Raw genomic sequence first — 27,826 nt, 5'->3', positions numbered from 1 at the left:
AAACTGAAACTCTCTTCTGAAAAAAGAAAGCATATTTACAGGGGCCTGCTTATTTATTAATTTCAAGAAAAGAATCCACAGTGGCAGATCGAGAAGGAAAATAATTTTGCAACTTTCAAATCAAGTGTCCAAGTTGCACGCTCGTAGAAGGAAAGCAACATGCCCGTTGCCTTTGGACTAGGAAACACAAAGGAGGATAGTTTGGGCCGAAGACATAAAAAAAAATATTCAAGTGACCAGATGGAGATGAGTTTTCAGATTGCTGTAATGAGTTTTCTGAATGTCCGATGCTCTTAGACAAAATACAGCAGGCATTATTTACTACACTCAATTTTACTTTTACTGCTAGAAGAGATGCAAAAGTCTAAAGTAATAACAGCCTTAGATGATGAATATGAGCTAATTTGAAAAAAAGTTTAATTTTTCCTACTAAGCATGCCTGGCATATCTTGTATGCCTGATTTCATTTAAAAACTGTCTACTGCAAGACTTGTCTTCCCACTGAAAGTAACAAATTTAAGTACTGAATAAATCTACAACAGTCTAAAAAAAAAAAAGGCATGGATTGTACAGTGAGAGACTGATTCCTTATTACAAATTGTCCTCCCACATAAGCCTGCGTCCTAGAGCCATACATCGTAAGTATACTGTTGCTGCTGCAACTAGTTGCTTCATATTCTACAGACAGCCACTGTCAAGTACTATGGGGTACCTGCTGACAGACTTTGCAATTTTGAGCTACTTAATTAACCACTCAGCTCCTGTGAATATCCTATCATGGCAAGTGGTAAGCAGCGAGAAAGTACAACACACAGATTTCTTCTTGTCTGAAGTTTTAAAATAAATTCTTCATCTGAAAGAAAATTATCTCAGTTCTAGCAAAATTCCGACCATCTGGAGTCTCACTTACAACGTACTAAGAAAGTTAATGAGTCAAGCAAGCTGGGTCTCCAGGATTTTTCCTTCTCCAGAATTGCCTAGTAAGAAACTTGTTTTTTTCATTTTCTTGAATAAATTATGAATGCATTTAAAACTTTATGGAAAGCTGAAGAAATTGCAAGGTAGAAGTCTTAGGTGTTATTTTATAACAGATATTTCAGATGTTGAGAATAATCCAAGAAACATCAGCTTTAGGGAGATTCATACAGCAGGGAAAAAAAAAAAACAAACCAAACACAAAACCAAACCCAGAAGGTGCTCATATGCTTCAAAGAAATCCATGTGTGGTGACAAACCGTGCTGACGTACCCAGAACAATCACATACTGGAGTTTCAGAAATCTCCAATAAATCACTTTTGGTTCCAAACTGCTGTAGAAGCTTCTGCTGCTTCCATCAAAAACTCTGAGCAGCAAGGATGAATTGGAGGCAATCCTTAGTAACACTGGGCATCAAAGGAAACATCATACTCCACAGAAATATCAGGAAGTGGCTAAAACTGTAGGCTTCATCTCTGTTCACTTCAGAGGAAGGGTCTGCAGCGCCCAAATAGGCAGCTCAATCCCCACCTTCAGCATCTCACTCAATTCGGTCCCTCTAAATCCTGTACCTCTGCAAGCCAGCAGCCTGACGCGCTGCAAGGCTGCAGTGCTGCTGCCGCAGTCACAACGATGATTCAACGCCTTAAATGCTCCCTTCGTTACTTGCATTGATATAGTAAACCAATACACTATTAAATCAATAAATTACTAGGTCTTGATCAGCAGTAAGGGCTATAAAACTAAAGGAAAAAAACCCCAGCCCATACACTTACATAACAGAATAGTTAGTGAAACCCCAGCAGTCTACCGGAATTCCAGCAAAGTTTGAAACACACGTAGCGTACGGATGGGACCAAAACTCCGGAATTCAGCTCTTACATGTTTTGCCATCGCTTACACCTTTTCTGCTTATAGACCTGTGTGTTCCCTCAAAATCAAGAGTTTAAAGAACATGAAACAAAACTTAATTTTTTAAAATATTACTTCGTATTTTCAAATGGCAGAGTTCTCAATCGCCAATTAAGTTTAATTTATAATAGTTTTGACTTAATGGTCTTAAAGTGTAACCATTTCTGGATTCCTCTACGAAAGTGAAAAAAGGAGAATCTGGGGTTCTTGCCAGAGACTTTCTATTTTAGGCAGTTATGCAGAAACAGCAGTTTATAACTAAGAGGCCTAAAGTTTTCTTACCTCAATGTTCTGAGAAAGGACCACTGAATGCCAGTCAAAAAGAGTAAGCCAACAGTCACTAGGTTAACCCAATTTTCTCAGAATACAGAAATGAAAATTAAGTTTTATCTCAAAATACTTTTGGTTTTTTTTTTTTTTTTTTAACCCAAAAAGTCAAGTCTCATGCCATAAGAATCACCAAACTTCAGAACGAAAACTAGAGTTTCTTGTGAAAATAAGCATTTCATAAAGACTCACATCTGACAGGAATAAAACCTATTTATGAAAGACATTGGAATTTTGAAAGTCTAAAAATCTACCTGGAAGTCTGATACAAACCAGATCAGATTAAACGTACCTGAAAATTCAGAGTAATACAATAGAGAAGCAATTGCATTTATATATACTTGTAGAGCGAATTTGACAAAAAATAAATTATGCTTGAGATATTAAGAATCAACCTGGGGGGACTGGGGGGGGAGACGGATATGGAAACACTCAAATATATGTTTTCATGGATTTCAAACTGCTTTGTGACATAACAGGCAACAAAAACACTTATCTACAACTACCCTGAGCTCCCAACTGCAGCTCTGAGAGTGTCCCTCTGTAGGCAAGCGTGTAGTTGACCTTGAGCTGCCAAATCACGAACTAAGCTCCATAGTGTGTGAAACCGAATCGGTCCCTTAAAAATGTCACCATGTAGTTTGTACTTTTTTATTTGTCAGCAAGGGAAAGAAGAAAGGAAAATAAGAGTATACATAAACTATGTACACAGGTATTGGACTAGAAACAACTCCAAGACAAGTTACAGAAGACTCAAAATTAAATTTTAAACATCACCAAGTAATCTCACGAAAAATTAACTTCCCACTCCTCCATTATAGGTTCAGTTGATTCAAATGATGCCACCTCAGAGGAATGGCAACACAAGACCTCTTTCCCTCTTGGATGCCAGGCACAACACAGGCCAGCTCACCAGTAAGAGTGTTCTGTCCCATAACCGATGTCGGGAACAAATTCACTTGATGTCCACCCACATCAGAAACTCCCATCATAAACCTGAACACAACTTTAGCACACTGTTAGCAGTTCAGCAGAGATGGCAAGTGTGAAACAGCCAGCAGGTGCCTGGTGTAAGGGGAGCCCTTGCTGAAGAGCTGAGAGCACTGATAGCGCGCCGCTGGGAAACACGCCCCGCCACTGCCTGACACCATCTACAGACACGGGGTATGAATTTCAAAGGACTGGCAATCTGGCACCTCTCGGCAGCATTCAGTTCAAAGGAAAAATTTTAATAAAGCAATTAATACTAGTTTGACAGTGTCAGAAATGTCACAAACACAGCAATCCCACTGATACTACATTAAAAAAAAACTCTAGATTTAAGAAACAAACAAGTTCTCTATGCCAATGTCCAAGATCTTTTAAGGCAACATAATACTGCAATTAAAGCACGTGAAGTTTAAATTTTCTTATTTATTTTTAATTAGAAAGCCACTTGAGTCACACAAATCTTCATTGCTTTAAATTAATGTCAACGGCTTAAGTCCCGATCCTGAGAAGTGATTCACTGAAGTGGGATTACTCTCATACACTGTTACTTGTGCAAGTATTTGCAAGATTCAGCCCTGAAGTCGCTACACAATTTGTAACTATATTCCTCATTTGCGATTAAACTCACCTTTTAACTCAGTAATACATTGTTCTGTCATTTACCATCATATTCTCTTAAGTTCTGCAAAATCACATTAATATATATTAATTCATAGGCAGGTGAGTATGTCAGGAAGAGGAGATGAAGAGCTATTAGAAACCACAGCATCTACAGGGCAACCAAGGAAACATGCAAGGAAACCAAACACGGCACAAATCAGACCTGGTTATCCTCAAGAGATAAATACTAGCAATAAACACTTAGGCTGTTTTCTACAAAATTATTTCTATCAATCAAGACCACTTTGCACTTTGCCACACCTAACACATAAGGATCTAGAAGTGCTTATTAAAGGTGGTGGTGGGGGAAAGTGTCTTCAACGTCAATGAGGTCAAGATTTCACCCTAAACACTAAGTTTGGGTGGAGGCAAATAGGAGATTGCATTACACTGAAAAATTACTCCTGCTCACTTTTTGGGGAAAGTGAACAGCTGTTTCAAAGCAAATTCTACATGCCACTGTAGAAAGACAGACAGAGGAAAGTATGTTATCCTGTTGGAGCATCAAGTGTAATTTACATAGCCAAAAAGTAGCTTGAGTTTTCAAAGAACCCTACAATTAATATGCATATTCTTTAAGCATGTGTCAAGGGACCTGCTTTAAACACTGCCCAAGAGGTAGCACAAACTGCAGCAGGACAAAGACCTTCTTCGGTACTCTCCTAGGTCACCACAGTCAAGTACAGAAGCAAAGACTGCATTTGAGTTGTACAAGAGGCATTTCAGTATCTTCTGAATATTTCTCATCAAGTGGTGACTTGGAAAGACCCCTTGTCAGCCTCAAAACAAAGCCTGGAAGAGCAGGGAGCACAAATATATATATGATTTGGAAAGACTTCAGTATCTATTAATATTAACTAGACAGGGGATTAATAGATTACCGTCAAGACACATACACCAGAAAAATGCACAGTGGACAAAAAAGTTAAACTATTTGTTACACTATGACATATAGAACTTGCTTGTAAATTCTCAGAAGGAATCAAGGAGCAAACATCTCTTGCCCAGTTTGTTTCTGTTAATCACTAAACACAACAGATAAAGCATTTTCAATGAAAACTTTTTTTTTTCCTATTTATGTGTCCTGTAACTCAAGACAAGCTGGTTGCAATAACATTTGGAAGCCATACATCTGAAATCCATAAAAAAGAAATACACTTTTATATCATCAGAAAGTTTGGAATTAACAGCCGTATAATTTAATATTAAAACAAATGGTTATAACAGACTCCAATCAAAGGTAGAAGTAACTGAAAAAAGTTCAGTATCTGTAGTTAAACAGGCCATATTAAAAACCCCTCCTCCCTCATTTTGGAAGTATACCCATTGAAAAACTCTTCTAATCAAAGGTCTGCTGCTGTCGTTTCCTAAAACAATATTCAGACTAATAACCCTACGTAGAAACACAGCATGAGGACAATTAGTGAAGAACAATTTATGGCATACCTGGGATCTCCACTAAAGCACAGGCTCCCTAGACAAGGTTGGAGAGGAGAAAAGTTATTTCTCACTCATATTGACGATAATGCCCACAGACAGACCTTGGGAAATGGAAAGAAAACACGTTCCTTGTGCTCTGTCTTGCTGCTTTGAGCTGTTTGCACATGCTCAGGGTTCTTGGAAATAGGTGCCATTTCAGGGGACTTGAGTTTTCAAGTACTAGAGCACTTCAGTCCTGGAAGTCAGCCAGTTGTTTTTGTGAATAAATAAGTGAAACGACTAATATACCATAACACCCTCCATGGTGTCTTCACCTTTCACTCCATGGTTTCCATGGAATGAAACCAGTGGCTTCCATGGTTTATATTCACTTCATTGAAACAAATTCAATGTGCCCGCATCCTTTCTTTTCTTTCTGTTCCCTCTCCTCTTCATGTACAAGAAGACAGCCAAAAAGAAGCAACCAGGTCAGGATTTCTTACTTCAAAATACAATTTTTAACAAAAGCTGAAACTCAGCTTCTTACAAAAAGCATCTTATTCTTTGGAATGTTTTAGATAATGTTCTAGGAAAAACTGACCACACACAACTGGGAAAATAGAAGTTTCATCATAAATTTCTATTTTTAAGCAAGCCCTCCTCTGTGATTACTAGGAAACATAGACAACTTGAAATTAATTTAAAAAACTGTAAGAAGTTATGGATGAGGGCATTAGTTAAGTGACTAAATTTTAGTAGATGTGACTTCCAACTGCTGTTTCAGTCAAGCTGTTACTCTGATTTCACCCCAGCGGCACAGCTGTATCGCCTGAATAGCAATCTGCCTTCTCTGCAACAGTGCCTGCAGTCATGGGAAATCATTGCTCTGGAGGCCACAGGCATCACACCCTCACCGTGCCACGTAAAGACCCTTAACCAGGGTCAAACGAGTCCGGTTTGGGATCAGAAGAGGACGGCCCCATCGGCTCGCTCCCTCTTCCTACCTGCTGGCTCAGAAGGGCACCGCTCACCAGCTAACACTGTCCTGGCATCTCCGCCTCTCAACAGCACGGCAGCACTCCGCAGAGAGGTGTACGAGAGCGCGCCACAACAACCCGGTGCTCCAACTGGACTTAACTGTACAGCGTAGAGAAGCCCGCAGAACCTCAAGCCCTGCAAAGTCATGAGCTATTCACATACAAATTCTTGAACCGACTGCATCAGGCAAGAGTAAGGGTTTGCAAAGTAAGGACTACGACTCTTCTTTGGAAATGGGGCTATATGAAGCTTATTGCTCAAAGCACTCTGTAATCCTTTGATGAAATGTGCTATGTAAGTGCAAAGTACTATCGTTAAGTCAGATTTATTTTTTTTTAAATATCTAGGAATTTCTCAGCATTTCCCTGTTTATCTGACAGATCAGTTCTCTATAAAAATAAATATTGAGAGGACAAATCAGACAGTTCCCCCCCCATTTTAGTAAACAAGTTTCATTTTTCCATGCTAAAATCTAAAATATCTTTCAAAAAAATATCAAAACACCTAAGAGAAACTGAGGGTGCAGAGCTGCTTACAACTCATCTACTTTATTCCCATGGCTAGGATACCATCAGAACTTCTAAACCTCACAATTTTTTCTGAAACGCCACAGTACCAGAAACAGTATTTGGCAAAAACCTGGTGAAGAACAGTTTCCTAATACTCTGCAGTAACTCCTACAATAAATTTAAGGGAAAAATACTTAGCTTTTTTTATCTTTGATTTTTGTTTCCTTAAGTTGGGTACCAGCTATGTTTTGTCCCTCCCATTTCTATGGTATTTCCAGTTTCATGTATTTAGACCAAAGACACTTTCCAAAAGCTGGTGTACAACATCTTTATATACACTACAAAGTCAGATTACCAGACTATAGTCAGACATTGAATATATAAATAACTTTGCAAACTATTTACAGGTTTTAAACTAATCAGGTTCCAAGCAACCAACACGCTTAAGGCAAATTCATTTGTATGACTGGCTGTCTGGCCTTTCAGCATTTCTTTCCCCTCCCCAGTCCCCCCCCTTCCCCTAAAATGACAGGCAATAAACATGAAACTGAATTACCCCTTGCCCCTGGTGTTGACAGAATTTCTTGTATGGAGAAATAATCTAACTACTTATGATCTTTCCTCAAAACAAAGAAAAGTGTATAGAAATGCATTTCTGTGTTTGCGTGTCAAGAAAATCGTTAAGGTGCATACCAAGAAGTGGAAATCCCAATGTCTTAAAACAACATAATTTTTGTATGCACTTGACAAATGGATTTGGGAATTTGGGGAAAGCATCTGTTTAAAGCTGCACAACCCTTTTATAGTACTATGCATTTATAAGCTCATTAGATATAAAATCTGAAGAGCTCAAAGGGATCTTCTGTAAGAGGTGACACTGTGCAATATAAAATGCAGCAGAGTGGATTTTCAAAGCATATGTTTAACTACATTAGAATTTTTCTCTTATACTATATTGCTGTGCAAGATACTATTCACCATTAAAAGGGATTCTGCACATCTTGCCAATCCTTACACTGAAATAAAAATTGGCCATTGCAAATAGTATCTTTTTTGTTACAACATTATATTCTTAAGTGCCATCACAGTGCAATCCCTTTTGTCAATGCATGACTGAAGCAACCAAGCATATTCAGGTGAAGTAGACAGGATTCACATACCAAACGTGCTTAGTGCCTTCCTTTAAGTCCCAATCATCACTTTGTTCTTACTATTTTTCAATGCCCTGATTAGGTCTTTGTTTGGAAGTAATTAGCTATTGTGGTTTGAAGGATTTTGGAACAAAGCAGAGACTTTATACTGAACGCAGAGGTCATCTCCAACAGAGACAAAAGGTGGCAAATTATCGATTAGCTTTATATTTAGAAGCATCCCTTGGTTCACTGCTAGGATTGCTCCAGTCATCTGCTTCAGGTGTGGTCTTGTAGTGTCGCCAGGCTGACTTATTAAAAACGGGAAGTCTTTCAAATGATTCACTTGAAAGGGCCTACAGAAAAACAAAAGCAATGGTAAGAGATTATCAGAGGTACAAAGAACGAGATGATACTCTGGGGAGTTCTACAGTTACAACTTCCGTATCAAACGAGCATCTCAATTATCCAAGCATGACGTTGTCACAACACTATTTTGAAAGTACTTTGGCTTTGACTGATTATTCTAGTCGTAACCAAAGTACTAGTCATAGTCAAAGTTAAAAGAAAGTAACACCACTTTAAAATAGCAAGAAAAAAGTTTTGGTTAAAAACATTTTAGAGAGATCCGTCATTGACACTGGGCGGACAGCTACTGTACTTAAAACATTTCACTTTTCCAACAAACTCAGGCTCTGTCAGCGCGCTCATCTGTGGAGACTGATCCAGTTCCGTCCATTAGCATGCCTCTTTACTCCTTTTTTCCTTCACACACACATGCACAGGATTAAACCCATCAGAAACTGAAGTCTTCACAGGATTCCACAACACTCTTGCTAGATACAGCAAGGCACAGTGACAACACCAAGTCAACGACCCACACGTGAGCTACACGCTGTATTCTTTTCAATTCCCTGAAGAAATTCAAGCAGTTAGTTTCAACCTTAAGCCCCAGAGTAGCCTGGGACATCCCAAAAAATGACAAGATCAATACAGCCTATTGCACAGAAGTCAAGAACAACAAAAGTACTACTCAGGAGTCAGTCAATAGTCCTCTCAGTTTTATTTTGGTCAAAACTTTCAGAATCAAAAGTATTAACCAAAATTCTCTCTCATCACACGGTTCTTTGAAAATTCAGCACTTATGATGGATTAACAAAATGCAAAGATCCAACATAGGCGACTAAAAAAAAAAAAAAAAACAAAACGAATCAAGGCAAACAAGGTAACTAGTATTAGCGCTGGGTTAACATTTCAAACCTCTGCTTTTAGGATTCTGTTTAACTGTTTTAGATAAAAAACAATGAAGATTGCAATTACAGATTTGAAAACAAGTTGAATAGCGAAAAGAGAGGATGTTCACTTGTTCAGCCTCTATAAACCATCAAACTGCACTACATTACTAGCTTATAAAAGGGTCAAATTCATACCTTCAAATAAATTACAGCATCTGAACCAACGCCTTCCATTGAGTAGAGTTTAAGGTCACCTTGAAAGTACCTAGCGTACAGACGAGAAATTGGCAAGCCATAGCCAAACCCAGCCTATGAAAAAAAAAAAAAAAAAAAGGAAAAACAACAAGATGAACAGAGGAAAATGCAACAGATCAATAATTTATAAAACAGAAAATACATAAATATTAGATTTGGACCAAATTACTCTTCAAGATTTCCTTTATTACTCAGCCTGCACTGTAAGTTGGTATTCAACCTTTTGAGCAATATCCTTCTTTCCAAGGCATAATTTTTTAGCTTAAGTATAGAAAAGGGAAAAAATATCAGAGTCCTTTGTTAGGACTACCTTATCCATTTTGCATTTTCTCAGAGACAGGCAGGTGTAACATACCGCACATCCTGCCTCCAATCAAACCAAACCAATACCCCCAAGCCTGGGACTATTGTTCTCAAACGTCTCCACACTCAGGGGACTATACAAGAAAGCCAGAGACAACTCTCTGCTTCATCTAGGTCACGCTATTAAGTGACTGCTGATGCCATACTGCAACAGAGATCAGAAAACTACTACAGAAGACTACATACAAAGCAAATAATCCTTGCTGTTGTCTACCCATCTAACAAAAGATCAGGATTCCACAGCACTGAATGATCTACTGAGAACTGAGACCCTATACAGACCACACGATTTTCAAAGCACAATAGACCTGAGAGGTACAAATTCTAGATTTTAAATTTACAACACTAATATTCATAACCATATCTGCAACAAGGTCAACACCAGGCACCTTTTCCAACCCACTCTTGTCAGAAAAACTTATTAAAAAATAACATGCCTCTCCTACTGCAGCCAGGGAGTAAGATTTTGGTTTACGCATCGTCTCTTTCAGATAACTGGGTACGTGTGGAGAATCACATTTGTTCATTATTCACCTGACACCCCCACCCCCCAAATTTTTCAGGGCTATTCAGAGCAATAAAGGAAGGATTCCAGGCATACAAGTATTTGAGCATAAGGACAATGGAGTAATAAAACTTTTCCGTAAGGGTGGATTACAAGAAGAATTAGACACCTAAAGTTTTCAGAACAACAATAAACTCATTCCACTGTAATGTTTCTACAAAGGCAACCTGACAGATACTGAGAATCATGCCCTGAATCTTAAAACCAGAGCCCCAAAATGATACAAAAAAAGAGAAGGCTGAGAAGCAGGACTTTTGAGCATGACACACAGCTAATATGTGGTAAGACTTTTTAAGAAATCCCTTGAGGGAGGGGTGAATGATAAAGAACTCTGTACAACAGCATCCACCACAAATTCTCTTGCTGTCATCTACCATCTCGAGTATCTTTTGACCTCTTGGCCTTGTTTTTGCAGAAGACTAAATGGTAGAAGTTGCTCACACTGGTGACTTCCGAGTACAATGAGAAATAGAAATGTCAAAGATGCCCTTTTCTACTCACACTGCTTGTCGTAGTTATTAGTGTCCATTTCCACAGTTAAAACAGTTGCTTAGCTGCACTTTTTCAAACAACAGTATGCTTTAAAAACATAATTCTCAAAGACTCCCATTAGACACACATGCATCACTTTCAAACACCTGGCCTTGAAACTACATGCATTCCTTAATGTCTAAAAAGTGGAAGTTATTTGAAAGAATTAAAAAGAAATTCCTGAAGCTGACATGCATCTTTTCCGGAGACCGGACAATAAATACACTACAGAAATTAAGAAGTACAGCAAGTGAAAGGCAAACCATAGATAGTATGTTCCCCCAGGAACAGCTGGAGTAAAGGGAAACACCATCGAATCATAGAATTGTTAGGGTTGGAAGGGACCTTAAAGATCATCTAGTTCCAACCGCCCTGCCATGGGCAGGGACACCTCCCACTAGACCAGTAACAAAGTACCTGTAGCTAGACCAGGTTGCTCAGAGCCCCATCCAGCCTGGCCTTGAACACTTCCAGGGTTCCACCACCTCTCTGGGCAACCTGTTCCAGTGCCTCACCACCCTCATGGTGAAGAACTTCTTCCTAACGTCCAGTCTGAATTGACCCATCTCTAGTTTTAATCCATTCCCTCTAGTCCTACCGTTACCCGACACCCTAAAAAGTCCCTCACCAGCTTTCTTCTAGGCCCCCTTAAGATACTGGTAGGCCACTGTAAGGTCTCCTCGGAGCCTTCTTTTCTCCAGGATGAACAACCCCAACTCTCTCAGTCTGTCCTCATAGGAGAGGGGCTCCAGCCCTCTGATCATCCTTGTGGCCCTTCTCTGGACACGTTCCGGCATGTCCATATCTCTCTTGTAGTAGGGACTCCAGAGCTGGATGCAATACTCCAGGTGGGGTCTCACCAGAGTGGAGTAGAGGGGGAGAATCACCTCCCTCGACCTGCTGGCCACGCTTCCCCTGATGCGGCCCAGGATACGGTTGGCTTTCTGGGCTGCTAGTGCACACTGACAGCTCATGTTGACCGTCTCGTCCACCAGCACCCCCAAGCCCTTTTCTTCAGGGCTGCTCTCAAGCCAGTCACTGCCCAGCCTACATCGGTGCTTGGGATTGCCCCGACCCACATGGAGGACCTTGCACTTGGTCTTGCTGAACTTCACGAGGCTGGCATGGGCCCACCTCTCCAGTCTGTCAAGGTCGCTCTGGATGGCTTCCCTTCCCTCCAGCGTGTCAGCTGCCCCACACAGCTTGGTGTCGTCAGCAAACTTGCTGAGGGTGCACTCTATGACAGTGTCCATGTTGCTGATGAAGACATTAAGCAAGACCAGTCCCAGTCCTGATCCTTGAGGGACTACACTCGTCACTGGCCTCCACTTGGACACGGACCCATTGACAGCCACTCTTTGCGTGCGGCTATCAAGCCAGTTCCTTATCCACTGAATTGTCCATCCATCAAACCCATATTTTATCAGCTTGGAGACCAGGATGTCATGCGGGACAGTGTCAAAGGCTTCGCTCAGGTCCTGGTAAATGACGTCAGTTGCTCTCCCCTTGTTGATTGATGTTCTGACCTTCTCATAGAAGGCCACCAGGTTTGTCAGGCACAATTTGCCCTTGGTGAAGCCGTGTTGATTGTACCCAATCACCTCTTTGTTATTCTTCTGCCTCAGCAGTGCCTCCAGGAGGATCTGCTCCATAATCTTACCAGGCACGGAGGTGAGACTGACTGGCCTATAGTTCCCTGGTTCATCCTTCTTTCCCCTTTTGAAAATGGGGATTATGTTTCCCCTTTTCCAGTCAGTGGGGACTTCACCAGACTGCCGTGACTTTTGGCATATAATAGAGAGCGATTTAGCAACCTCATCCGCCAGTTCCTTCAGTATCCGTGGGTGTATCCCATCGGGTCCCATGGACTTGTTCACTTTCAGGTTCATCAGATGGTCATGAACCTGATCTTCACTTATGATGGGCAGTTCTGTCCAACCCCTGCCATTGTCTTCTGTGACTCCGGGAGTGTGGCTGGAACCCTTGCCAGAGAAGACTGAGGAAAAGAAGTCGTTGAGAACCTCAGCCTTCATATCATTTGTCACCAGCTCTCCTGTTTCTTTTCTGAGGGGGCCCACACCCTCCCTAGTTGTCTCCTTACCATTAATGTACCTATAGAAATTTTTGCTGTTAATCAAGCAATCCTGTTAATCCTTGCTGTTAATCACCAAGCAATCCTGGAAACATATTATACTTTCCTCTCTCCTGAATTATGCCTCCTTAAAACACCTGCCCAAATTTTTTTTACGCTCTGCACTAGACCACATAATTATTTCGTACTTCCCTCTTCCAAAAAATTCCTGTCAGTCTCTTCTCTACGTTGTTTTCTGAAAATAGACAACTTAAGAAATATGCAGACAACAGATCCCAGATGAGGACCTTGCTAAGGCAAGACCTTGCAAGAGGTGTATTTTGCAGAAGAAAATTAACAAGAAGTGATTACTACATAGGTCTGTGCTTGAGGACTATTCCGAGGACACAGTATAGTCAACGATGGCACGTTTGCCTTGAGAAAAGAAAGCTCTGTAGAGCAAATTTTTCATTAAATATTACAGTAGGCATTATGTACATACGAAATTATTAAGTTTCTGTGTTACTAGTATCTACAGGTTTAATTAAATCTAATTTAAGCCATGTTTCTCCCACTATAAACAAATGCTGCCAGGGAGAGAATCATTAAATTCTCTAAGAAAACCTAATTATCAAAAATTACCATGTGTTTCTTATGCTTCCACTGCGTGTATAAGCAATACAGATGAGTGCAAGACCTGCTAGAATCTGAATGCTGCCATGGTAACAAGGTTTCTCAGGAGTTTTTAAAGAACATTTGCAATGACACATAAAGAATTTTCACCAATCAATCAACAAGAAGATCACACTCTTCCACTCCCCGACTCCATGAATGTTTCATAAACTAGACAGGGGATCATATAACAATGGGAGGGAGAGTTAGAACAGAAAAATATGTCTATTTATACTGCACTGCAATTTAGTTTACGAATATTTTTTAAGTTAAGAATGACACAAGCACAGACCTACCTACCTTTTGTAGCACTGTAATTCTTAAGTCTTTGGCACTAAACAATAAAGAAACTCTCCTTCTGTATGGCCTTCGAAGAGGATTTATGTGGAACCTTTTTGCTGAGGGATTTTTATTTCTAGACTGACACAAAGTCTACAGCATAATTTTTTTATAACTATATCTGGCCCATAGTACATAATGGGTGTCAAGCTTCCCTGCTAAAGTCCTTTATCCTTTTAGTGGAAAAACATGCCACAGACTCTCAGTTCTTGACTTTTTTTCTTTCTGCATGTACATATACGTAACAGAGCTTAACAACTCTCTTCAACGTTCAGTCATGTACAGGCATTGGTCAGACTCACGGGGCAAAAGTTGCCAGGTTCACAAGAGAGGGATACTTTGCAGGTCTGACTATAGTGACATATAGACTGAAGAGTAAAACAAAGCCTTAAAATGGAGTACAGTAGAAGAAAACTAAGTATAAAAGCCACAGAATCAAAGCAAGCGGTCTTCAAGATGAGGAAATAAACACAGGAATGCATTGCTAAAGACGCATGGGGGGAGGAGGGAGAGAGAATAAGGTCAATCCTAAACCGAACACGTTTTACAATCAGAGCGCCACAAAGGAAGAGACATTTTAATAGTGAATACAACTGATAATCAAGGCGTAAGTTTATAGTGAGAACAAGTTTCGGGAAATCTTTGTAGGCTGATATAGTAAATTGCTGATCAAAAGTGAGATGGAACAAAGGCAGATTATGAATCAAGAAAGTCTACCATTCTTGCCATAAAGAAAAAAGCTTATGTTTGAATTAAGGCCTGTTCCCTATCACTCATCCCATTCAAGAAGATCTTCTATCAAAAAGCCACATTATTGTTTGAAATATATAACTAAGATGTGTTGCAGATTTAGGAGCTGTGAAGGATTAATATCGAGTCAATGCAGATACAGAACTGGGTTCCACACCTACCACGCTGTCATCAAACACTGGTGAAAACAATGCAATACACTAACATGCCATAATGCTATGAACTGTTGACTACGACAGTACCATGAAGACTTTCTGCTAAAAATCTAAAAGGAAATTTATTATCTCTGAACCACTCTGAACTATTTCCACCCTCAGTTCACTGTTAATTATGTTATATAGTCACATTCTCTCTGTATCACATTTTATTATCTGCCTAAAGGGACTTAAGCATAGAAGTATCAGCAGGAAAAAAAAAAAAAAAATCACTTAAGAACATGCTAGATGAGAGTGTTCCTAAATAGGGAAAATAAATTTCTCAAAGAATCGACTTTTTCTTAACATGCTTGAAGAGAAAGGCTTGCATCAGAAGCAACACAGAACAGAGATGAGAAGAGGCAAGCATACACTATCAGTATTAACCCACTTATTGAAAGCCAATCAAATGGAACAGTAGCTATATTATTTTTATCACAATGACCCAATAAGTAATTTAATAAAATAATTTAGTTATAATAATTTAAAAAATCATGCTTGCTAAAAGAATCTATGCATTCAACACTGAAATAATTCCCTGCTTAGAAAGTATAGTAAAGTTTTGTTTGTTTGAAATCTGACCCTGATACATCTCAGAAGGGAATATCACGTGAGATACCTCCAACTGAACAGGAATATACCAAAAGCGTTCATATCACATACAGGTTCGTGAATATTTTTTTAATGTGTTTTTACAGTCCATAAGATACAAAAATAATTTCCAAAGTTCAATATAAGCTTGTGCTTTACCAGGAGGTGTTTCTCTAGTGCTATATTTCTGACAGTGTGGCTCACCTTTCTGACACATTTATTACAGGAAACTTAGGTAAACAGTAATTTACACATCAAAGAGGAGCTCATTAGGTTATCCACCTTCTGAGTAATACAGCACTAAAAATCCTGTCCGTTAACCTGTGAAAACATTGTGCTTATGCAGATATGCTTGTTTCCAAGAATATAATGTCAAGACAAAGAAAGGCAATTTTCTATTCCAAAGACTAAGTGATGATAACAGACCCCATTTTCTCCTGCTATGTTTTACCTGCATAGAATTGCTAACGATAAACAATTTCTTCAATGGAAAGCCTGATCGAAGTGAAGGGAAATGTACAACTAGTGTAGTGCAAAGGGACGTTTAAAGACACATTGCAATTGCTTACCAAAGGCACAGCTCTCGAGGGCTCCAAACTAGGCCTAGGTGCTGTTGAGTACATGTAGTTAAACAATCTGTCTATTTTTCTTAAAGGTACACCTCCACCTTGATCACTTATCTAAGGAATGAAAAGTTAGAGTTATAAACATTTCTGTTCTGAAAAAAAAAAACCACCAAACCCTGCAAAACTCGAACAGCATTATCTAAGTGACTTTAGAAATAATAAAGGAGAGGCTGAGGACTTTGGGTTTATCTACTTTGGAGAAAAGAAGGCCGAGGGACAGCCTCATTTCTCTCTACAGGAGGGGAAGTGGAGAAGGAGGTGCTGATCTCTTCTCCCTGGTATCAAGTGACAGGGCACATGGGAATGGTTCCAAGCTGCATCAGTCAGGGGAGGTTTATACTGGACATTAGGATGCATTTCTTTACAGAGCGGGTGTTCAAACACTGCAACAGGCTTCCTAGAGAGGTGGTCGGTGCCCCAAGCCTGTCAGCGTTTAAGAGGCATTTGGACAATGCCCTTAATAACATGCTTTAACTTTTGGTCAGAACTGAAGTGGTCAGGCAGTTGGACTAGGTGATCCTTGTAAGTCGCTTCCAAGTGAAAAATATTCTATTCTAATGAATATGAAGCACATGTCACAAGTGATATAGTAATCAGTTTGCCTTTTCAAATTACAAGCCATACTACTGTAAATCTAGCAGGTTTGTAAGCTGCATGTTATTTTTAGGCATTTACCTTAATAGACAGATCTTCTTTCCCCAAAGTGACTAAGGTTTTGATCGATGGATAGCCTTCTCTCTTACCTTCGTGCAATTCTACTGTAGCTCTCATTGAATTCTGAAGATAAAAGGAAAAAGTGTCTTTGATTCTAACTTTACCATATATGCTTTTTGTGACAACTTAGAACTTGCATTTATTTTGTTGAATCTAGATACTTTGTCCTACATTTGTACACAGGACAAAAAGGCCATATTTAAAAGAAATTCAAGAAGTGCTTTCAAATCAATGCATTGTCCAGTTAAACTTTTACATCACAACTCCATTATACATACTTGTATCTATTTGATACAGAGTCAGAGAACAGAGCAAGAAGGTTTTTTTTCCTGTGTGAAGTAAAGTAATTATATATAAGGGATGACAACATCTCCTCCACTTTGCAGAACACCAACAGGGATGTTCACCACAGAGAATAAGCTTTATTTTTTCCAGCCTGGGTCACATAATTGTTAAGTTATCATCTATCAATCTGACTTTATCATATCTATTAACAGAGCTTCCACTGCCAGTCCTTCACAGACAAACGTTACTTCATACTGTTTCATGACTTGTACTAAAACATACTTACAAGTAACGTACAAGTTCTCACCTGTTCTGTCCTAGAACTAACATTACAAGTGGCAAAATAGGGGAAGATTTAAATGAACATACTTTACAAATGTCAGAAATCAACCCCAAAATACCATTATTTATGAAAAGTTTCTCTCTGACCAAATGCATTTTTCCCCTGAATTTCTAGTGATCAACTGCACCACCTAGAGACCACCTATCTTATTCAAAAGTATGCAATAGCTCTCACACATTCCATTTTCACAGTTGTTCCAATTATTCAGAAAACACAAATAAAACCAAAACAAAGCACGTGATTTACACTATTCAAAGACATACGGGCTGTTATCACAATAAACGAAAGACACTGATCCTAACCAGTCCTCAAACACACAATAAAGAAGCAAGTTTATGCCAATTGCAAGGTCATGGATATACCATCATTGCAAAACCAGACTATCATGAGCGTTTTAAGTTAATCAGATGCAAAAGCATAAAAGGAGAAGTGGGAAAACACAGAATTATTTTTAAGTACACAAGGGCATAAGAGAGAGCAGTAAGTCTAGCTTTTAACAGTTTCAAACACTCTTCACTTGTTTAATAAGCTTAAGAAAGGAAAACCGAAATAATGTTTAAGAGGTGTAACTGAAAAGAATCTCAATTTCCACAAGTTCACAACCCCCTTCCAAATATTAACAAGTGCAACGTACCTTGAATAATTCAAATAACATATGAAACAAATGAGAAGGTACATAGACTACTTGAATAGGCTTGTTTGGAGCTTTAGCTAAAAAAAACCAAACAAACAAAAAAAAAAGACAAAAAAGACAAATTATTTTTTTTTCAGAACAGTATTTTGTAGCATTTCTATTTACAGGAATAACATGAAATTGTAGGCAAAGACAAGTATGTAAACATATTCTAATTTTCCAAGTGCAAGACTAGCTCCATGAAGTAAAACCGTAAGTTCCAGTTATTGCTATCACATGAAATAAAACACTTCAATGATGATTTTCAAATACATCTATGTCAGCAAACTTTGTTTAGATATGAAACTTCACTAAGTAGGGGTTAGTTTAGTACTGATGATGTATGTAAACGGAACTTTCCCACTTAAGTGGGAAACTTTCTTAACACACACAATATTTAAGCATAATACTTGTTGCACACATTCTTAAAATAGAAAAATTCACTATTTAAAAAAAATCTAAAAACAACTACACATTTTCCTTTAGTTAATATATATCAAATGCAAAGTATCCATAAAAATTTTCAAAATAAATTTCAAACAATATAACAGTTTTCTTATTCCAAATCATAACTGAATTGTTTTTGTACTGTTGTCGTATTGTTAGTGCTTTGGCAGAGGTGTATGGCGTGACACAGCTCTGAATGCTACAGCGCTAATTGATTTGGCAGGAAATAATACAGCTGCATTTAATACACTCCAAGACAGTTTTGGTGATGAAGATGCAGTCATCCCTGAAGATTCAAATATCTACTAGCATTAAATTATACAGTCACAGCTTGTCAGACTCAGCAGCAGCTCAGGTTGAAGAAAAGTCTCTAAATATCTGCTTCATAGATTGCAGGAAGATACAAACACACACAAAGTGAACAGAGCCAACTTCATCCTTTTTGGCACTGAGGGTCAATAATAATAACAGTTATTACTTTAAGAGATGTGGTAATGAAAACTCCTAGGAAAATGAGACCAAAGCAATGCTCTGCATAATTAGCTGCAAGGCAACTTGCTGTTTTATTATGTTAATTTTGTCAGAGGCCATACTTTTCATACAATTCTCTTATCATAGAATGGTTTGGATTGGAAGGGACCTTAAAAGATCATCTAGCTCCAACCCCCCTGCCATGGGCAGGGACACCTCCCACTAGACCAGGCTGCTCAAAGCCCCATCCAGCCTGGCCTTGAACACCTCCAGGGATGGGGCATCCACAACTTCCCTGGGCAACCTGTTCCAGTGCCTCACCACTCTCACAGGAAAGAATTTCTTCCTGATATCCAATCTAAATTTCCCCTCTTTCAGTTTAAAACCATTACCCCTCATCCTATCACTACACTCCCTGATAAAGAGTCCCTCCCCATCCTTCCTGTAGGCCCCCTTCAGATACTAGAAGGGTGTTATAAGGTCTCCCTGGAGCCTTCTCTTCTCCAGGCTGAACCACCCCAACCCTCAGCTTGTCTTCATAGGAGAGGTGCTCATCACCAAGGCAGACTGATTCATACTCATTTGAGGCCTAGAGTACATGTCAAAAACCTGTTATCGTTGCTCTTGTGAGGTAATTTGCAAAGTCACTTTCCTCATGTTGATAATAGGCCAGATCAAAGGAAACAGTAATTCTTTCCTTACTTCCTTTTTGCCTTTTTTTTTTTCCTGAGATCCAGCAACTTGTTTTCTTTACTGTTGAATCTTTTTACTTAGGCCTTAAAATGAATTTTGCATTGATTCCTCTGCTGCAGCACTCAGTACTTTTAGCTCTAAAAATCACTCAGTTTTGGAGGGGAGAAGGTTGGGTCCTTTGGTTTTGGGAGAGAGGGCTGGTAGTTAACACATCAGTGTTGACAATACCATGTTGTGTAGAGAAGTACTTATACATTATTAAATAGTAGTTTGAGCAACATTTGTTCCCACATATTACACTCTCCTTTTTTTGTGTTACCTATTTCTGAGACTTTCTGCAATTCTTCTGTTGAAGTTTGGAAACATCTTAGTCTTATGTTTGGACAGCTGTCCAAAATTTGTGAGAGGATCACTAAAGACAAATTATTTTTTTTAAATTAAAAAAATAATTTATCTTTTGTCAACAGGAATTATGAACAAAAAAATATCAGTCGATACACTGACAAGAACTGTCTCATCACTTTTGTAGTATCCAATTTTCATCTTTGCAATCAACTCAAAACAGATTTTCATGTGAGAAGTTTATGATAGGTTCTTGAAGCATAGACTATACAAAAAAAACTTCTAGTTTCAACATCTTACACAGAAGAGCTCACCACCGGTGCAGAGACTGACAATGGAATTTATAAGCATACTTCAAAATGAAACAACTTCAGCTCTATTAAAAGATTAGTTAGAGGGCAGGCGTGTTTCTTTCCCAGTTATGACGATTCTTGACCACTTTTTTTCCTTAAAGCGATAGCTAATTCAGCAGACAGCACTCTGCATTCAGCAACAAGAAGCAAACATGTCATGATGATCAACTGTAATTCAGGTGCCCATGTAGACACATTAGAAGAAAAATAATTCTGCATACAGAATTCCAATTATAACTTACAATTAATTAACAAAACCATATATCACAGGTATTAGAAATGTTTTTTTCCTTACACACAGCACTTAAATTAAATTTAATTTCACAATTACCATTGAATTCTTCAACTTCCAGATCAGGTGCCACCATATAGTACTGTTCACATAACATCTTAGCTGTTTCATAAGCATCTACAAAACAACAGAACACTGATTTATCAAAATCATCTAGAGACGACTAGCAGGGTTCATCCTGTATGTGAAAGACTACAAGCAGAACAATCATTTTAGTAACTAGTTTACAAGCATGAAACTGGCATCCATTCCAATCCCCTTTTCTCTGTATGCTTATAAACCATTTGTCAAGAATGGGCAAATTCTATTTCAAGCTCTACAAACAAAAGCAGATTACTAGAGACAAGCTATTTTTTTTTGTCTTTGTTCAGGGCTTGAAAACCAGAAGGGTATAATCTTAGGTTGACCATAGTATCTACTTATTTTCTCATGCCCCGATCACAATTTAATGTTTTGGGTTGTTTTTTTTTTTATTTGAGATGGAAAAAAACAAGGATGACATTGCAACCATAAATTCAGTTTTTCCAAACACAATACTGTTCACAATTCTTGATTTTCAAGGTCTTTTTTTAGGGAAAGATGAATTCTTTAAGATTCTTTACTCTTTCCTACAACAAAAAACAACAGAAACCCTCCCCAAAATCCAAATCAGGCTTTATGTATCGTCAAAATACAGCAAAAAAGTTTTACGTCATCTTTTGTTCGAAAGAGTTCTTAGTGGTTCTAAATATTCACTGGTACCTCAACTTGCAAAAATATTTTAGAGACAAGCAGCAAGCATTAGCTTAAAGAGAAACCACAAACTCAAAGATGTTCTGACTACATTGCTTAAGCTACCTCAACAAAAGTGACTTCCTCATAATAAGTGTGGGCTAAGAGTAAGCACAAAAACAGATAGGTAGTTCTGCAGACAGAGAGAAATTCGCTAAGATACCATAACAATGGCATTTGACCTTCCCCTACATGTATCTTCTTCCTCCTGTCCAAAGTGACACTACAAAACAAAACAGTCACTGTGAAGATTCAAGAGCTATGTGAAAAGCACAAAGAAAGTAAAATCACTAGTCCCCAGAAAGGGCTGGTTACCTTTAGTTGTTCTCCTTCAAGATGTCTACAGAAATAATCTATAACATGCCCTGTTATCTGAAAAAAGTTTATATCAGTTGTTCTGATATCACACAAGGCTGACACAAATGCTGCTTAAGGTCTATTAAAATGGAGCTAATCAACACTAGAAATGCTCTTGATCAAGGTCCCAGGAACGTTTCACTGATTGAGCTATCCAGTAGGAATCTTTTGTGACGAGATGGTCAGCTCCAAAAACTTTCTAAAAGGGTTCTATCATCAGCACAATAAAACATGCCCTAGTAAAAAGATCAAAATTCCATTTAATATCCGACCTGTAAAGAGAACGTCAGCATGGGATGTGCGTAATTTTCAAAAAAAAGAAAGATGCAGGAATACCTACACTTACACAATATTCTAAGATCATCTCAGAACTTCTGATGGCCTTGGGAGTAATCCTTTCTATGCCCTAGAAAAAAAGGGGCATAAGAAGCACAGCCACAATCTTGACTCAGTCATCAAAAGCCGAAGATAGCAATGTGGCTAGTATGACCATAAGGCCATCTACATGGAGAAAGGAATAAGTTAGCACATTTCAAAGAGTTTCACCATCATAGAAATGAAAATTAGATATGGATTCAGGGGGCAGGAGTTGGATTTCTATTGAGGAGAAAAACTTCGTGGCCTCTGAAAAGCAGATCAATAATTGCACGGGAATAAACCAAATGCCCTCAATACATGGATGTGGAGCAGACACAGCCACTATGCAAATCTTGAGAGAACAGAGGCTCTGAATAAATCCATTTAGCCTCCTTAAATTTAAGGTAGAGCTTTCATCCTTTTTCAAGAAGTAGCCACCCTAACACCCTTGAGATGAATAGGAAGGCACTATCACTTCATGATCCAGTAAAATATCCAGCCCTGAGCAAAGCCGTGTCAGAGTCTGAGTGCAGTCTTACATTTTACCTTCCTCTGAAAGCCAACTCTGGCTGAGTCCTAAGACTGTAAGCAAGACTGCAAAGTTCAAAGCACTCTTCACGCTGTGGCTGGAGGTAAGTAGCAACAAGAATGAAGGATCTATCAGTACATCTAAAATTCCAGTTCCAAGAATAAGCCTGGATTTGCTGTCAGCCCAAAAATCTTATTGTAGGACAGCCAGTGAGACACAGAGACCCACCTCAGACAGTTACAGACACAACACTTGGTGGAGCTGCTTGAAGAAGCGTCTGTTTAAATTATTTGTTCAATGTTTGAAGGGCATACAGAGCTTGTAGCTGCCACACACAGTGCCAAAATCAACATCTTAACTTTGACAAACTGCTCGGAATGCCGCCTGTGAACTAGAACACTTTGGAGCTAGCACAACATACAGAATGTAAATTAAGCCCTCCACCAATTCTACAAGGAAATGGCCTCAATCACCTTGACTCTAGACAGGCTTTGTCTTCAAGGACATTTCATTTCTTTGGAAGACAACACTGGATACTGTTTACAATGCCCTTGTTTTGTTAGTGATTATTTCTTCAGATATGGAAGATCTATTTTAGCTACTGGCTTGAAAACTGGACTGAGCACCTTCTGACAATATGCACTCCTCTGTCCAAGGCAGCAGCTACAAATTTGATGATCAAAATAGATGCAAACATTGCTATTAGAATGAGTATGTAAATGAACAACACAACTGTAACATATACAATGCTGAGGTCAAAGTGGAGTAAGATCAAAAGAAAAGAAACCTGCTGAAAAAAGGCCACCTTAGAGACAAAAAGAGCTAGAAAGCAAGAAGCCTTCATAAACAGTAAAAAGGATCTACACTACAAAGCAAGCCGTCACGCAGGTCAAAATCTAACATAACAAAGGTTTCCCTCCTAACTTCACCAAAGGCTGAAAGTGAAGGGGAAAAAAACACATTCTTCCCCTCTTGCAGCTGCACAAACAGCAGTGAAGGACAGAAGGCGGAATTCACTCCTACAGCAAGACCTGTATTTGTAAATAGATACACCCAGAGTATGAACCTTCAACACACAAGTTCTTGAAGCAGACAGCATTGCCTCATGCCTACTTGCTAACATTCTGAAAGCATATGAGCATTCACAGCATTAAGCAAACAGGAGTTCCAATGCAGCCATGCCGGATTATTCAGGTACAACCATCACACACGTCTTCTGTATAAGAGAGAATGGGCTGTGATATGATCAGATGCACATAGTAATGGGGAGTTTTATTGCAATATTGGTATACCTGAGGACATTTTACTGAAAAAGCCTAACTAAACGAATTGGAAAGTTTCATTTACTCTCAATTTTCTTTAGTACTAGCATCATATAGAAGAGGAATACACGAGAACCTGCTTCTAAGCGTTCCAGGGAAAAAAAACATCTAAAGTTTATCAAAACATTTATATACTTAATCTGATATTGAAAAGGTCAGATTAAAGTTATTAAAAAATTCAATTGTTTTCTTAGTTCTGTTAACATACCAAAAATTTCTCCATTCCCAATAATGAAGACATTAAAAAGCCTCAATAAGTCCACGGCTTTATTGTAAGCAACTGCAGAACTTCCATTTCTTCTTCTTTTTATTTTATTAAATGAATTTAAATGACCTTCAGTCTTCTGTATCTCAAAAACACATTTACATATATTCTAAGTTGTGGGGGGTTTTTTAATCAACAAAAATATTAGCTTCATCTTACCTTTAACCACCTCTGCCACATTACAATTAGGATCAATACTTCCAATATGTTTGGGATGAGCAGGATTAATATCTCCACCAAAAAGAAGTGCTAAAAGGAAAAATAAATGGCAGTAAGTTATCTATTACACTTGAGGCAGCCCAGAAAGTTTAAATCTGACAGTATCTGAAATTTAGTGGATAACACATCATTTTGTAAAAAGATTCTCTAGCGAATTGCCAGAATTCTCATTTAGGAAGACTAACTGCCTCCCTCCTCCTCCTTTTTCTTTATAAGCCCCCCTCTTTTTCATTTTTTTTAATAGCTAAGACTAGTTAATACAGAAATAGTGGTGTGGGCGGGTTAAGATGAAAACCTACATTTCAAAGTGGACTATTAAAAATTAGATAAAACTAAAGCATCAAATGCTTCATTCATACTATTATTTCAGAACAGCAGCACTCACAACAATGCAACATTATAGTAAAAAGGACTGAGGAGCTGCAAGACAGCATTAAAAGCCTTTTACACTCACCTGAGCTGCAATTTCACAGCTGGCACAGAGGTCTCACTCGACTTTCTCCCTGACTGTCAGCAGTGTGCTCCCCACTCCCTCCTTTGCACAAGGGTCTGGCGCTCACCAGATCCTTCCCCAAGAGTTTAGCTCTCAAGGTAGAAAGGTTTTACACTTTTTTGCAGAAGTGATTTTCTGCTATTTTAGCAAGTTAGTCATCTCTGATATGAAACAGATATAGTATGAGGGTGAGCAAAAGACAAGCTCTGAAAGTTTTTCCTATTCTGGTCATGGTGAGCTAATACACTGGCACACTGCAGCTTGCACTGTAAGAAACAGTCTGTCAACAGCGTATGAAACAGAAATGCAAACTAAACAAAAGCCTGTTTCTGCATTCTGCTTTCCAATGGTCTTTTTCATCAGTGCTTCAAGCTTAATATTTACCGTCATGGACGGATCACTAACATTGCTTAGCATAGAGAAATTGTACAAGTTTAAGCATCTACAAGCAGTTTTAAGTTTCAATCAGTTAAATAACAGCATCTACAAGACACTTCCACTTCAGTTCAATACAGTTAGTTTAATATTTTAGAACTACTGCAAATTTTGCTAACACTCGGCCCAAGAATTCTATTAGAACAACGTTTTTACTTATTGCTAGAACTCTTCAATGATAACCTTTTAACTTAACTTGATTTTCTGTCTGTCATTTGCCTGCCCAAGTTCAAGTAAAGAAGAAGCTGCACATTTATCTCATTTTGTATGGTTTGACACATGAAAGTTATTTGTATACACACAGCAAGGTATTTGCTAGTCACACAAAAACTTACTGGAAAGACACATAACTTGTAATAAAATACCTTACACTACAGTACTCTAGCACCTGTGTTGTCTGTGGTGTACTACAATTTCTAAGAGCTCATAAAAGCAAAATACCGGGCATAGAATGAAGCTTAGAGCTAAAAAGGTACAAGATACACTAAAAGAGATCACAAAATTGTCCTTAACTTTATACAGATCACTTTCTGCACGGTTGCACATAGTGGTTAATAGGAGCTGTGCAAATAACTCCTTTCACTCTGTAATATGAATATAAAAAAGTAAATTTATTAGTAACAAAAAACGACACAGAAGCTAATAACAAAGGATGACTAATTCTAGCATTTATTCATAAATAGGGAATAGGAAGTAGAGAGTGACAAGGGACATAATTTATAACTGAAGTTAGAAATACTCAACCTATTCAGAAGGCAAGAAAGTTTAGATAGCTTGCTGAAAAATCAACAATAAGAAGACATACTGTGCATAATATATTCAAAACTTATGGCATCCTTGCATTTCATTAGGAAATAAATGTGAGCTGTACAAACTATATTGAGAGATTTGTGAGCAGAAAGATACAGCTACTCTACTACTATCTAAAAATACTTCATGTATCACTACGCAAGCTGTCTCTGCCAACAAGATTAAAAAGCGATAGCCACGCTGACAAAGACTGACAATTACAGAAGAAAGCGTACTGGTGTTTCGGATTCATTTCTGATAACTGCAAAGTACCAAATTCACCAGTTGCCAGCATATCTTTTACCATAATTAGCACAGAATATTAAGAATTAGTCTTGAGTATGGAAAAAAAAAACCAAAAACAAAGCAACGCTATGGCTTCAGGTTTACAAGCAGTAACTAATGAGTTCTCAAAGATGAAAAAAGCAATTACTTACTGTGTTGGTTAATAAGCATACGGAAAGAGATGCGATTGGTGTAGAATCTATCTAGAAAATACTGGATGTTACTGCTAACGAATGGATCAAAGCCATATTTTTCCTTGTATTCAATCACCCCTTGCGCCATGGTTGGAACCACATCATTGTGTCTGTTCCTGACTTTAATTAAAACATCTAAAAAGCTAGAGGAAACAAAATTAGAAACAGATTATTAAAAGTATAATTAAACTCAATCTCTCACTTCTGTTTTCAACTCCTCCCAGCAAAACTCTTTTACCTGTTTATTATCCCTCCCAGCCAACAAAACATTATCAGAGGGCGAATATAAAAATATAGCGGTACCTAAACAAACCTATTTAAACAAAATTACTTGGTCAACTTCTTCACAAAATCTGTGAAATATTTAGGGCCTCAAATTAAGTTATTCCTCTGCAAATCATTCCTTTAAATTAAATCTGTCTTTTCCATTAACAGAGAGCAAAAGTTTTCCTTTTATTGCAAACGAATGCACCATGGTAACACTCATTCTCTGCAACCAACGGCAGCTGGAAGATAGGAAAGGAAACTCAGGAAAAACAACCTGAGAAATTTTACACTTCATACTTTCTTTCCCAACACCTCAACTTTCGCAGCGTAACTTTTGAATGCGTTTCCTTTGCCCAGCATCTATTCTGGTAAGTTTGCGTATCAGGACATGTAATTATTATCAGTGTGACTTCTGTTCAGTTTCCTTTCCCGCCGCTGGATGGCAGAGCGCATACAACCGTGCTCGGACGGGCTCTTTCCCGTGGTAGCTCGGCAAGCCTCGGGATAACACTTCCATCGCTTTTAACCAAGCGCCTGTTAACGGGCACTAACTTTGAAACAGCTTGGAGGATTTTTGTTTCTCCTGCCAAGGCAGCTCAACACCTATGATCTTCAAAGGGCTCATCCTTTTTCTTCCACGCATGCAAACTCATACATACTCGAAATGTTAATTTTTAATAATTTTCTAAAGCCAAGACATGGCAAATCACTACTACTCGAGCCTGCTACATTCTCTAATATTAAATTGACACTGCAATGATTATATGGCCTTGTTTA

The 27,826-nt window shown here is 38.5% G+C and overlaps 1 protein-coding gene across 1 annotated transcript in view; it reads right to left on the bottom strand.

Annotated features, from left to right (window-relative positions):
• Positions 1 to 2,852: 2,852 nt before the first annotated feature.
• Positions 2,853 to 27,826, bottom strand: part of PDK3 (pyruvate dehydrogenase kinase 3) — a 63,663-nt gene continuing 38,689 nt past the window's right edge. The window contains exons 4-11 of the mRNA XM_054194555.1: positions 26,741 to 26,925; positions 24,527 to 24,616; positions 20,806 to 20,883; positions 18,130 to 18,206; positions 16,829 to 16,930; positions 16,097 to 16,207; positions 9,392 to 9,505; positions 2,853 to 8,317 (exon numbers count right to left, since the gene is read on the bottom strand). Coding sequence (XP_054050530.1) covers positions 8,174 to 8,317; positions 9,392 to 9,505; positions 16,097 to 16,207; positions 16,829 to 16,930; positions 18,130 to 18,206; positions 20,806 to 20,883; positions 24,527 to 24,616; positions 26,741 to 26,925 — 901 coding nt within the window. The 3' untranslated portion in view covers positions 2,853 to 8,173. The remainder of the gene's footprint in view (positions 8,318 to 9,391; positions 9,506 to 16,096; positions 16,208 to 16,828; positions 16,931 to 18,129; positions 18,207 to 20,805; positions 20,884 to 24,526; positions 24,617 to 26,740; positions 26,926 to 27,826) is intronic.

This window comes from Rissa tridactyla, chromosome 1, assembly GCF_028500815.1.
Source record: "Rissa tridactyla isolate bRisTri1 chromosome 1, bRisTri1.patW.cur.20221130, whole genome shotgun sequence".
Lineage (NCBI taxonomy): Eukaryota > Metazoa > Chordata > Aves > Charadriiformes > Laridae > Rissa > Rissa tridactyla.
This window is presented reverse-complemented; position numbering and strand designations above follow the sequence as displayed.